This window comes from Gossypium hirsutum, chromosome A03 (assembly GCF_007990345.1).
Source record: "Gossypium hirsutum isolate 1008001.06 chromosome A03, Gossypium_hirsutum_v2.1, whole genome shotgun sequence".
Lineage (NCBI taxonomy): Eukaryota > Viridiplantae > Streptophyta > Magnoliopsida > Malvales > Malvaceae > Gossypium > Gossypium hirsutum.
The window spans coordinates 113,276,306-113,288,577 of record NC_053426.1 but is presented as its reverse complement, the minus strand read 5'-3'; the positions used below and the strand labels follow the sequence as shown (position 1 = coordinate 113,288,577).

The 12,272-nt window shown below is 35.4% G+C and overlaps 2 protein-coding genes across 2 annotated transcripts; one reads left to right on the top strand and one right to left on the bottom strand.

Moving 5' to 3' along the window:
* The first annotated feature begins 1,189 nt into the window (after positions 1–1,189).
* On the top strand, positions 1,190–5,759 carry LOC107938863 (uncharacterized). The gene is made up of 2 exons (XM_016872105.2): positions 1,190–1,307; positions 4,948–5,759. The coding sequence occupies exons 1-2, from the start codon at positions 1,204–1,206 to the stop codon at positions 5,555–5,557; spliced, it is 714 nt and encodes a 237-aa protein (XP_016727594.1). The 5' UTR covers positions 1,190–1,203; the 3' UTR covers positions 5,558–5,759.
* Positions 5,760–8,473: 2,714 nt separating this feature from the next.
* Positions 8,474–11,987, bottom strand: LOC107938877 (probable E3 ubiquitin-protein ligase ARI2). Its single transcript, XM_016872123.2, has 7 exons — positions 11,529–11,987; positions 11,126–11,158; positions 10,757–11,042; positions 9,771–10,251; positions 9,149–9,697; positions 8,900–9,066; positions 8,474–8,701 (listed from the first exon to the last, which is right to left on the bottom strand). Exons 1-7 carry the CDS (start codon positions 11,649–11,651, stop codon positions 8,565–8,567), a joined length of 1,776 nt encoding a protein of 591 aa, XP_016727612.1. The 5' UTR covers positions 11,652–11,987; the 3' UTR covers positions 8,474–8,564.
* Between the last annotated feature and the right edge of the window lie 285 nt (positions 11,988–12,272).

Sequence of the window (12,272 nt, the reverse complement as noted above, 5' to 3'; positions counted from 1 at the left end):
GAATAACAGTACCGACCCATTAAAATCTACTGGTTATAAAATCTTAAAAAAAATTTGTCTCTTACTCTTTTATTGGGTTAGTGTTGTTATTTTTAATAAAAAATTTATAAATTTAAAATTTTTATAATTTTTTTATAAATTTTGTTTATAAATTTTAAATTTTAAAAAGGTTTAATTGATTTTTTAAAATTTGATATTGAGGGCTAAATTTTCAATTTACTTTAAATAAAAAAAGGGGTCATGAATAAATGTGTAAAAGTTGACGGCTAAATTTGTTATTATATGTAAACAATAGTAGTTATTATGATGATGTTGATTAGTAGAGACTAGACTTGTTCATGAGTCTGGTCACCCAGCCCGAAGGCTCGCCCGAAATGTGGGACGGTTTGGAGTTAAATATAGGCCCGAAAAATAAGCTGAGACAAAAAAAAATAAGGCACGTTTAAAAATTGAGTCAGGCCTCAGGTAAGTCATTTTGGCCCGAGCCCAGCTCGGCCCTAATTCACTAAAGGACAAACAAATTTTTTTTTGTTTTTTAATGTTATTTTCTCTCTATTTTGCTACCATTTTACTATTATGTTACTATTATTTTGTTGTTATTGTTTGGATATTATATAAACCTTATTTTATTGTTAATTTTGTTATTATTTTAAAGGTATTTGCTTGTTAAGTTGCATCTATCTTATTGTTATATATTTTTTAAATTTTATTTTCAATTTGTTGGAAAATATCTATTTTGATGTTTTTAGTGTTTTTATGTATTATATATATTTTAAAATTATATAAAAATTAATATGAACGGACCAGGTCGAGTCTGAGTTTTAGCATTTTTATTCGGGTCGAATTTGAGTAAAATCTTAAGCCTATTTTCGGGCTAGGCCCAGGCCTAACAAATCGACCTAAACCCGACTCGGCCCATGCACACGTCTAGTAGAGACATGATGACATGAACAATATGAGAGCCGTTTTCAACGTTATAAAGTGAAAATTCGTATTCTTCAATGGAGCATAAACATAAATGCCTTGTGCCTCTCTTCTAAAACATCAGGATTCTTCTATGTACATATATCACTTACCACCATTGATCCATGACTACCATTGTTAAAGCATAATTCCTCTTTCAGCTTCAACTTCAAGCCATAAACTAAATATAAATCACCATCCACATTGTTTCTTTACCCACACACACACACAAAAAAAGCCATGAAATACAATGAGATATCCCATTTCAGCCACCCTCAACACACACTAACATTCGACTACACCGAAACCCCATTCAAGTGCGACGGGTGCAAAGAAGTCGGCATCGGCTTGTTGAATATTGGCAATATCCCACATTAGGAAAAGATAGAAAGGGAGGGGGTTTGGTTTGTTATATATAGAACCCCTCCCCCTTTGGTTGTATCATCCCAAAATCTTCTCCTTTGTAATATTTCTAGAGGAAATATTAATTTGGTAGTGTCCGAGGACGTAAGCTAAATTGGCCGAACCTCGTTAAAACTCTGATATTTTATTTCTTATTTGTTTGCTTTTATTTAATAGCTTTATGTTGGTTATATTTATTTAGTTATTATTGCTATAAATATCTAAGTGAGTTCTGTCTAGTTGTTGGGTTTTAAGCGGGACCATTGTGACCCCTCCAATTTAACTGGGAATTTTCTTAGTATAATTGTTGGCATAATAATTATCTAAATATTTCTGATAATATTGTTATTAATATTATCGTCGCTTCCGCAACAATTGGTATCCGAGCCAAGGTTTTGTAGTATGCTCTGTGTTTGCAGCTTAGTCTGATCTTACACATCAGAAACATTTCCTAAAGCTTGTGGGTATTCTGCATTTGGTGGCTATTAAATAGAAGCTATGGCAAAAATGACAGAAGAAAAACCATCCACAGCAACAACTTCCACCTCGTACATCTTGTCGAGGGTTGGAACTACAAATACGAGATTTGCAGTGGAAATTTTTGATGGAACAGGTCATTTCGGCATGTGGCAAAGCGAGCTTCTAGATGCCCTCTTTCAACAAGGTCTAGATATTGCCATTGAGGAAGAAAAACCAGAAGGGGTTGATGATAAAGAATGGAAGACCATCAACCGATTGGCATGTGGTACAATTCGATCATGTCTTTCCAGAGAGCAGAAGTATACATTCAGTAAAGAGACTTCTGCAAGTAAATTGTGGAAAGCATTGGAGGAGAAATTTCTGAAGAAGAACAGTCAAAATAAGTTACATATGAAGAAAAGACTGTTTCGTTTCAGTTATGTTCCTGGTACCACGATGAACGAGCACATTACCAATTTTAATCAGCTGGTGGCTGATTTGTTGAATTTGGATGTGACTTTTGAAGACGAAGACTTGGCGTTAATGTTGTTGGGATCGCTTCCTGAGGAGTTTGAGTACCTTGAAACTACTCTACTTCATGGAAAATCGGAAGTAACTTTCAATGAAGTAACTGCTGCATTGTATAGCTATGAACTACGCCGAAAGGATAAGTTGAAAGGTTCAGGTGAAGCAGCAGTGGAAGCATTGGTAACAAGAGGTCGTCAGCAAAGTCAGTCTAAGGGGAAGAGAAGAAAGTCCAAAGGTCGAGCTGTTGCCAAAGATGAATGTTCTTTTTGCAAAGAAAAAGGACATTGGAAGAAAGATTGTCCAAAATTGAAGAAAAAAGGGAAGACTCCGCAAGATGCAAATGTTGCAGAATGCAATAGTGAAGCAGAGTCAGACTTTTCTCTTAGTATGACATCTTCAACATTATATGCAGATGAGTGGATCATGGATTCTGGTTGTTCCTATCATATGTGTCCCATTCGGGAATGGTTCTTTGAATTTCAAAAACTAGATGAAGGGGTTGTTTACATGGGTAATGATAACACATGTAAAATAGCCGGGATAGGTTCAATTAAACTGAGGAGTCATGATGGATCTACTAGAATTTTGCGGGATGTACGATATGTCCCAAAGTTGAAGAAGAATCTCATCTCTTTGGGGTCGTTAGAATCTAAAGGCCTAGTTGTGACAATACGAGATGGAGTTCTTAAAGCAACTTCAGGAGCATTGGTGATGTTGAAAGGCATAAGAAAGAACAATCTGTATTACTACCAAGGTAGTACAGTGGTCGGGACAACAGCAGCAGCAATTACGAGTACCAAGAAGGACGCTGAGGCAACACAGCTGTGGCATATGCGTTTGGGCCATGCTGGTGAAAAATCCTTGCAAACTCTAGCCAAGCAAGGATTATTGAAAGGTACAAAGACTTGCAAACTTGAATTTTGCGAGCATTGTGTTCTGGGAAAACAACGAAGGGTGAAATTTGGCACTGGGATTCACAATACTAAAAGTATTCTGGATTATGTGCATTCTGATGTATGGGGACCGTCCAAGACTCCATCACTTGGAGGAAGACGTTATTTTGTCACCTTTATTGATGATTTTTCCAGACGAGTTTGGGTGTTCCCTATGAAGAACAAAGATGAGGTGCTTGAAGTTTTCCTTAAGTGGAAAACTAAAGTTGAAAATCAGACAGGAAGGAAGATTAAGGTTCTCCGATCAGACAACGGTGGAGAATATAAAAGCGATCCTTTCCTGAAGATATGCCAAGATTGTGGCATAGTAAGGCACTTCACCGTAGGTGGAACACCGCAACAGAATGGGGTGGCAGAGCGTATGAATCGCACGCTTGTGGAGAAAGTTCGATGTATGTTATCTAATGCTGGATTAGATAGAAAGTTTTGGACTGAGGCTGTGACGTACGCTCAACATCTCATCAATCATTTGCCATCATCTGCTATAAATGGCAAGACTCCTTTGGAGAAATGGTATGGAAAACCTGCTACTGATTATGACACCTTGCGCATTTTTGGTTCTATTGCATATTATCATGTGAAAGAATCAAAGTTAGATCCAAGAGCAAAGAAGGCTCTATTCATGGGCTTCAATGCTGGTGTTAAGGGATATCGTTTGTGGTGTCTAGAGGCAAAGAAGACGATAATCAGTAGGGATGTTACCTTTCATGAATCTGCCATGTTGAATAAGGTAAATCCAGAAGGAGTGAGTAGTACTTCACAGCAGGTGGAGTGTACTCCGCAGCAGGTGGAGTTTGAGCAGAGTGTGGTAATTCCAGCAAAAGGTACCACTAGTGATTCTTCATTGGCAGATGCAGAGTCAGATGAGGAAGAGGTTTCTACCCAAGAACCTCAACAGCAATCAGAGCCAATTGCAGTCAGAAGGCAGAGACGAGAAATTCAGAAACCTGCTCGTTTCACTGACATGGTAGCTTATGCACTTCCAGTTGTTGATAATATTCCATCCACTTACACCGAAGCCATTCAGAGTTTAGAGAATAATAGATGGTTAGGTGCAATGGAAGAGGAAATGCAATCTCTAGAGAAAAACAAGACGTGGAAGCTGGCACAACTACCAAAAGGGAAGAAGGCGATTGGTTGCAAATTTGAAGACACTATTGAAGTTTGTGTTATGAGAAGATGTTCGAAGATGTGGAATATCGCCAAGGTGGAGATTTGTTGAATATTGGCAATATCCCACATTAGGAAAAGATAGAAAGGGAGGGGTTTGGTTTGTTATATATAGAACCCCTCCCCCTTTGGTTGTATCATCCCAAAATCTTCTCCTTTGTAATATTTCTAGAGGAAATATTAATTTGGTAGTGTCCGAGGACGTAAGCTAAATTGGCCGAACCTCGTTAAAACTCTGATATTTTATTTCTTATTTGTTTGCTTTTATTTAATAGCTTTATGTTGGTTATATTTATTTAGTTATTATTGCTATAAATATCTAAGTGAGTTCTGTCTAGTTGTTGGGTTTTAAGCGGGACCATTGTGACCCCTCCAATTTAACTGGGAATTTTCTTAGTATAATTGTTGGCATAATAATTATCTAAATATTTCTGATAATATTGTTATTAATATTATCGTCGCTTCCGCAACACGGCTCACATTACAGATGTTCCTTTTGCGATTTCGATCTCCATACACACTGCGCCATACCTTCTCTTTCAATCCACCACCCTTTTTACCCCAAATGTTCCTTCCAATTCTTCTCGAGACCACCCGGAGACACACCTCGTTATTGCAACGCTTGTGAAAAAGACATTACCGGGTTCGTTTACCATTGTAAGTCATGCGGGTTCGATCTTCATCCATGTTGTGCGAAGTTACCGATGGTGTTAGACGACGGAGAAACGAATTTGTATTTGTATAGGAAAGTGAGGGCACCATGTCATAAATGTGGACGTAAAGGGAGGAGTTGGAGTTATAGGTCTAGTTGTAAGAAATATAATTTGCATGTTGCATGTGTTAGGGAAATGTTAGTGGAAAATTGGCATGAATTGTATTTTGGATATGGAAAGGGTATTAAGAAATTGGAAAATAGAATCCCAAGTTTGAAAAACACATTGCAAACACCACATAAGAGAAGGAAAGGGAAAGTAAAGAAATGTTGTGAAATGGCTGGTTTGGCTTTACAATTTGTGATATCAGCTGTGCTTGGGGATCCCACAAGTCTTATTGCTGGAGTTATTGGAACATTGATGTCGTGAGGTTGATTGTAAATTATGGGGGTTTCTAACTGTTTGTTGTCTTGCCTGGTTTAGTTCAAGTTCATGTAGGTGTTTTGTGTATGAAAAAAGAACATGAAGAGAGTAGAATGTTTAGCTTTGAGGTAGCTGAAGCTCATGCTTTTACCTGTTAATTATCTGTTTGTGAATAAATTCTCTGCATGAAAATACCATTTTCCTTGGACTTTGTTGGGCTTATTTTATTAAAATTCAAATCGAACAAATGAAATATATCTATCGGATTAGGCCTACCCTAAGTAATTATGTATGATGATATTAGAAATACATGTGTTGAGATTCAAATCTAAATATTCAAAATCCCAAATCCTCATGAGATGTGAACCTATAAAAGTAGAACAATACAAAGGCTTAGCTTATGGTTGAGAAGGAAACATATATGAGATTTAGAGAACATGTCGAGAAAAGGTATAGCAATGCAAAAAGGCCAACAAAAAAGATAAGAATTATAGTTGTTTAGATGGCTTTTTAATTATGCAAAAGAAGAGAAAAGGACGAAAGAAAAAAGAATGCAATAATTGAGACAGTTTTACAAACATGGGTCCCCAAAATTATTTATATAAAAAAAATGTAAAATGATGAAACTAAGGACTACAATGCAAAACACCACAAAATGAAAAAAAACAAACATATCAAATCTCAATAATCTAACCATATATATAATGTATGCATATATTGTGTCCTTAGCATCATTAATGACCTGCATGCTTCACGGTGGGAAACCATCTCTCAGTCATTTTATGGCAAAGGTCTGAAAAACGTGTACGTTTCTAGTGAGAGATACGCACCCGACCCGAAATACTATTAATCAATAACGTGAGATGAAATGGGTTAATTTCATTTGATATCCTTTGATTATGATTTAGATTTTAAATTCATCCTTAAACTTCAAAACATTTTGGTTAAATTTTTAAAGTTTTAGTATTAGATTAATTGTATCTTTTGTCAATATAATTGTCAACTTAGAGGTTGAATATTAGCTAAAATATGACTTAAGAGTATGCGCGTATTATAATTTAAGTATAATGTGTTTACGAAAAAAAGCTAAGTGCTCGTATAAAAAGCTCAAATAAAGGTTTTTCATGCAATTTACTCTAATTTTTATTATAAAATTAAGTAAATATTGATATGTTTAGAATAAAGTATATGGTATTTAAATCATATATTACTTTAAAAAAAAGGAAAAAAATTAATAACATAACTTGAAATTTATTATACGACATTTGGAAAACCCTTATTTGAGCATCTTCAATAAGTTTTGACCCTTATTTGACTATTTTAAAAGGTTTAGCCTCAATTTAAGCATTTAACTAAAAAAAAAGCTTCTAAATTTTAAGTTGTCACCTCTGAACAATCTATACAATAAGTACACATGTTTAAAATTTAATCCACGTGTTTTAAGTATCTCTAATATCAAATATAAGCTTCCATTTATTGTCCGAACCAATGACTAAGATGACAAAAGACCAAATCAATACGATACTCATACTTTGAGTCTCAACAAAAACATTTGGTAAAAGTACTAATAGTCATATTGCATTTTGCCCCTATTATTCAAGAAATGAGCAAATTAGCCCCTGTACATTAGATCAAAGAGTAATTTGGTCATTCCAATAAAAAATTAAACCCATTTGTACTGTTAAAAAGGGACCAATTTTTAATAGTAGAAATGGATAGAATTTTTATTCAATTTGGTATTTGATCTAAGGTACAATGACTAATTTCTCATTTTTTGATTAGAGAGAGCAAAATGCAATCTGAATCCTAGTATAAGGGCCTCCATGGTGCTTTTACCAAAACATTTTGAAATTTAAAACCAAATTAGAATTTAGATCATAGTTTAGGACGTCCAGTGCAATTATCCCGTAGATTAAAACATAAGACATTTTGCCATTGCACGTCTTCGTCTATATAAAGCTCAACGCCATCTTTACTCCACACCAGCCCAGCAATAGCTCAGCTTCCCCTTTCGTCTCTCAAATCATCATTCAAAGCTCCATATCTGTGTTTTTTTTTCCCTTTTCTCAGAGAAAAAAATTATTACAACAATGGGTATTTGTTCATCTTCTCAATACACGACAAAGGCCGACAATCGCCTTACCTGGCCGCCGCCCACCACCACCAAAATAATATACCCAGATGGAAACCTTCAACAACTAATTCAACCCATCAAAGCCAGCGTTGTTCTGTCCCAGAACCCGAGTTGTTTCCTTTGCAACTCGGAGCTCATGTATGTGAACTCGTGCCTGTCTCAGGTACCCGGTGACGAACAACTTCAGCTGGACCAAATCTATTTTCTAATGCCACTGTCTATGTCTCAAGCACCACTTTCACTTGAAGAATTATGTTCGCTCGCCATTAAAGCTGGTGCTGCATTATCTCGTTTGAATGAGGCTTATTCTCACAAAGAAGTGTGCATATCTGGTTTATTGCAGCTGCAACTCATTAAAAATGTTGTGAAACATCATCCCATTGGAATCATATAAATTTAATATTATTATGGTAAATAACCTCCATGTCTGAAATCATTGATTTTACTCTTTCTATTTAAAATAATAATTATAATAATAATAATCTTTGTTTGTCGGATTAAAAAGCAAATTGTTCATTTTTATTAAAAATTTTATTTATTTAATGCACCACCTATACCTCATGTTAACCTATAATGATCAATTTTTAACAATAAAAATAATGAAAATTTTATCAAATATAAAAGGATTGATTTGCATTTTTATCAAATATAAAAGGATTAATTTGCATATTATGTTAAAAAAAGACACCATAAGAAAAAAACAAAGCCCAACATATGGCTTATGTACAGTTCAAAGTTCCTTAAAAGATAAAAGACCCATATCTATGTATAGAATAAGTACCAGAAAATATAAACAGGCAAATCCCATTAAGCAAAATATTAGTCTCCAGTTAGATCTGTACATTATCTAAAAATAAAGCAGGAAAAGAAAAAAAAAAATCAATTCCTATGAAGAACTTCAGCTGGCATACTTATATCGAAGAATACACCGCCATAAGTCTCCTTTTTAGGTCGCCTCTGGGACGGGCAACCACTGTCTTCCGAACTACCAAAACCAAAAGGTCGATCCCGTTTGCCTGAACCACAATGTGTCAACAAATGTATATCGAGTTTTAGAAGGTGCATGTGTAAGTGAGAGTGCATTTGGTTTACTTACCGTTAGCGCCAGAATCGGATGGAACACATTTCTCAGTATTGAGCTTTAGTTATCTTCAAACTATGTGTATGTGCGAGTGAAAGTGCATGTTGGTCTCCAAAATGTAAAGTCTGCTTACCGCTAGTGCTAGAATCAGATGTAACACATTTCTCGGCAGTACTCGGTTTACTGTTCCAACAAACGGCAAGCTCGGATGCTTTCTCGATGCCCTTAGATTTGTACGGAGCTATGTTATGTGTATTGCATTGGAGAGATCCCAATAGATCGTTCTCGATGCATTCATACCTGCAAGTCATTGTCTCAGAACATGATTTCGAAAAACTATCTCAAAACATCGATTAATACAAGCATGGCTATGTATACTTACATTTTCTTGCAAAGGGTATCAGTGATCACGGTGAGATTGATGATTTGCATTCTCATCTCCGTTACTTTATCATCACTGTATTGATCAAAGGGCTCTTCTAAAATCTTAGAGAGTTTCTCAACATTTGCCTCGAGTTGCTGCTGTTGATCCTCAAATAAATGCTGTTTTATTTCCCTTTCCTTATTTGTCATCTCGTCAACGAATATTTCTTCTCCAAACATGTAGAATGCAAACGGGTATGAATATGAAAGAACCCGTCTCGATCTGAAAAGCCTATTGAGTCCGTTCGTTACCCAACTGAAATCTCTAAGAATTGACTCCCTTTCTTCTGAAATCGATATCTTCTCCAAAATAGTCTCCTTGAGTTTACTCTCAAGCTTAAAAGAATCTGTATGAGCTTTATAACGGTTGAGATAGTGCATGTATCGATAAAGATCTCGCTTCGCTCGTTCAGTCTTTTTTGCTTGATCTTCTTTGTAGCGACCACAGCTATGACCTGCAATTGTTGACCAAGTGTGATCCCGCCCCGTAGCTCCCCCACATAGCCAACTGCATTGTGCAAGTTCAAAAGCTTTTAACAAGACCGTTTATTCTCGAAAAGTAAAATAAAAGCAACACTCACCAAAATGCTTGTCCGCAGATACAGCTCACAAGATTACAACCACCATTCTTCTCCACGGGTTTGTGACACTGTGGACATGGCTTTGTATGAACAGTGATCCAATTTACTGTTTCCGACTCATCTCGACATTTCTTGGTCCAAAGCTCCCACATCATACACGAACATGGCGAATGTGCTTCGGATAAGCAACTAAAACAAAACTGCAGACCACAAGAACACTCTACCTCACAAAATTCATCATCCTCGACACGTATTGCATTTCCACAATGTGGAGTACTAGGACACCATTTAACCATCCTATTATCTTCTATGTAGGACTCGAGAAGAAATCGATCAAATTTCTCGGCTAAATCGGGATGCCTTTTACTGACTAGATTTCTCACAACAGATTCATCACAAACAGCATTGCATTTGTGCGCCATGCACCTAATTCGCCTACTTTGTCCTTCATTTATTTTCACAACGAAATGTTCCGTCCAACCTGGTAAACAAAGAGCTTAAATATCAATTCAAAAGACAAAGACACACAAGCAGGGGCAAAGGGAAGGGGGAAGACAGGGGGCCTTGTCCCCTCCAAAATGGAAAATTGCTACCTTAGTCACCCAAAATTTATAAAATCTCAAGTTAATATATGGTAAAATTATAGTTTGCACTCCCCCAGATGCTAGAATTTCAGTTTAGTCCTTTTGAAAACTATCAAGATATAAGCCAATATAAAAGTGAAATTGCGTTTTAGCTCTCATTAAAATACATAACTTAATCTTAGCCCCTTACAAAAATTTCTAGCATTGCCCCTGCAGACAAGCTGATACAAATTCAATAACATTATGCACGCAACAACAAAACCGATATGCATCTCCATGTTAATTCTAAAGGGTCATTTTGACAATCTCTCGGCCTTGTTGACACTTAACATGCTGATGCTATATCGTGATGTTACAGAAACATGGTTCAATAACAATGTGACAATTAAAGAGGATGCTTACAGTCATTGCAAAACCCGTGCCCGCATTCCATTTTCGTCATCTTATCAACCGGTAACTCCTCAATGCATATCTCACACATGGGTGTAGATGACAACGACAATACAGAGGTTCCTGTATGCTCACCCTCAACAACAGAAACACCTGCCGAGGCGAACAAGTACGATTTTCCATTCTCCACCAGCACGGCTAGCAATTTCTCAACATCCCATCGGTAATGGATTAGTAAAGTTCGAGCATGGTGTTCCCTTATAGATAACATGTCCATTACTCTCCTTAAATCCTCCCTCTAGCCATAACCAAAAACAATAAGCAATTCAGTCCTCAAACAATAAAAAATACAAAACCCCAAAAATAAAACAAAAATTTTACCTGTGCAGCTAAAAGTGATTCTTTTGTAATAACCTGTATAAATGCCAAATTGGTTCTTCGAAATTTAGTACATAAGAGTCCAAAAAGAAGATAAAAAAAATACAAAACAACATAGAAACTGGATATCCTGTCATGTTTTTCACATTAAAATTAAAGCTTGATTTTTTCCCCATTAAAATAAAATAAACACAATGCAGTTTAACACACAAAATAAGAAAAAAAATCACTCATTTGATGATCAACAACATTTCTCTATTCACTGAAAACCCAGAAAGCAAACAATAAAAAAAAACACCCTTTTCACTGAAAATTGAAACAAAAATCAAAACGATAATTCGAACAAGAAATTGAAAATTTTCAAAGAAACCCAGAAAAAAAAAGGGAAATAAAAACAAAAATTGACCTTTGTAGTGGGACTCCTGGAAGTGACCCACTGAGAATCGGACTCGTCATTCTCGAAACCGTCAAGGGAATCTCGATCGGACGAATAGTAATAATCCTCGTCGCTGCTCGAAAAATCCTCCATCGTCCGATCAAACCAAAACAAATCAAATTTATACAATAATTATGATTGTTCTTGTTATAATATCTCTAAAAACAGAAACTTTTTAAAAGCGAATTTAACAAAACGTTCATAAACAAATATTTATAAAGATGAATTTATTGAAGCCTTTAATCGATCAGTGGGGAAAAAACCCTCGTTTCCGGCTAAAGTTTCCCTTTTTTTTTGTTTTGCCGGCAAAAAATAGTAGAGAAGAAGAAAAGACTTGCTTTCCTTTGTAAGTGACAAGTTATTATTATACAACCAATAAAATTGTGTTTTTTTATTTTATTTTTTATTTCGTGTGAAAATATTTTATCAAATAAATAAATAAGAATTTTTGTTTATATAGAACTTCCTTATTTTACGCTGAAGTGTTGAGATATTTTCATATAACCCAACGCCCAATATTAAAAAATATTATCTCTGCTTTAACTTTTCACTGAGAAGCATTTTTTGGATAAATTTTTTTAAAAAAAAAAGATAAAATATTTTATTTTTAAAAAATATTTTTTTCAAAAACTGTTGGGATATTTTTTGTAGGAATGGTTTTATTTTAAAAGCGTTTTTTTGTGTAAAGTCAAAAAATTTTGTTAGAAAGCCGGA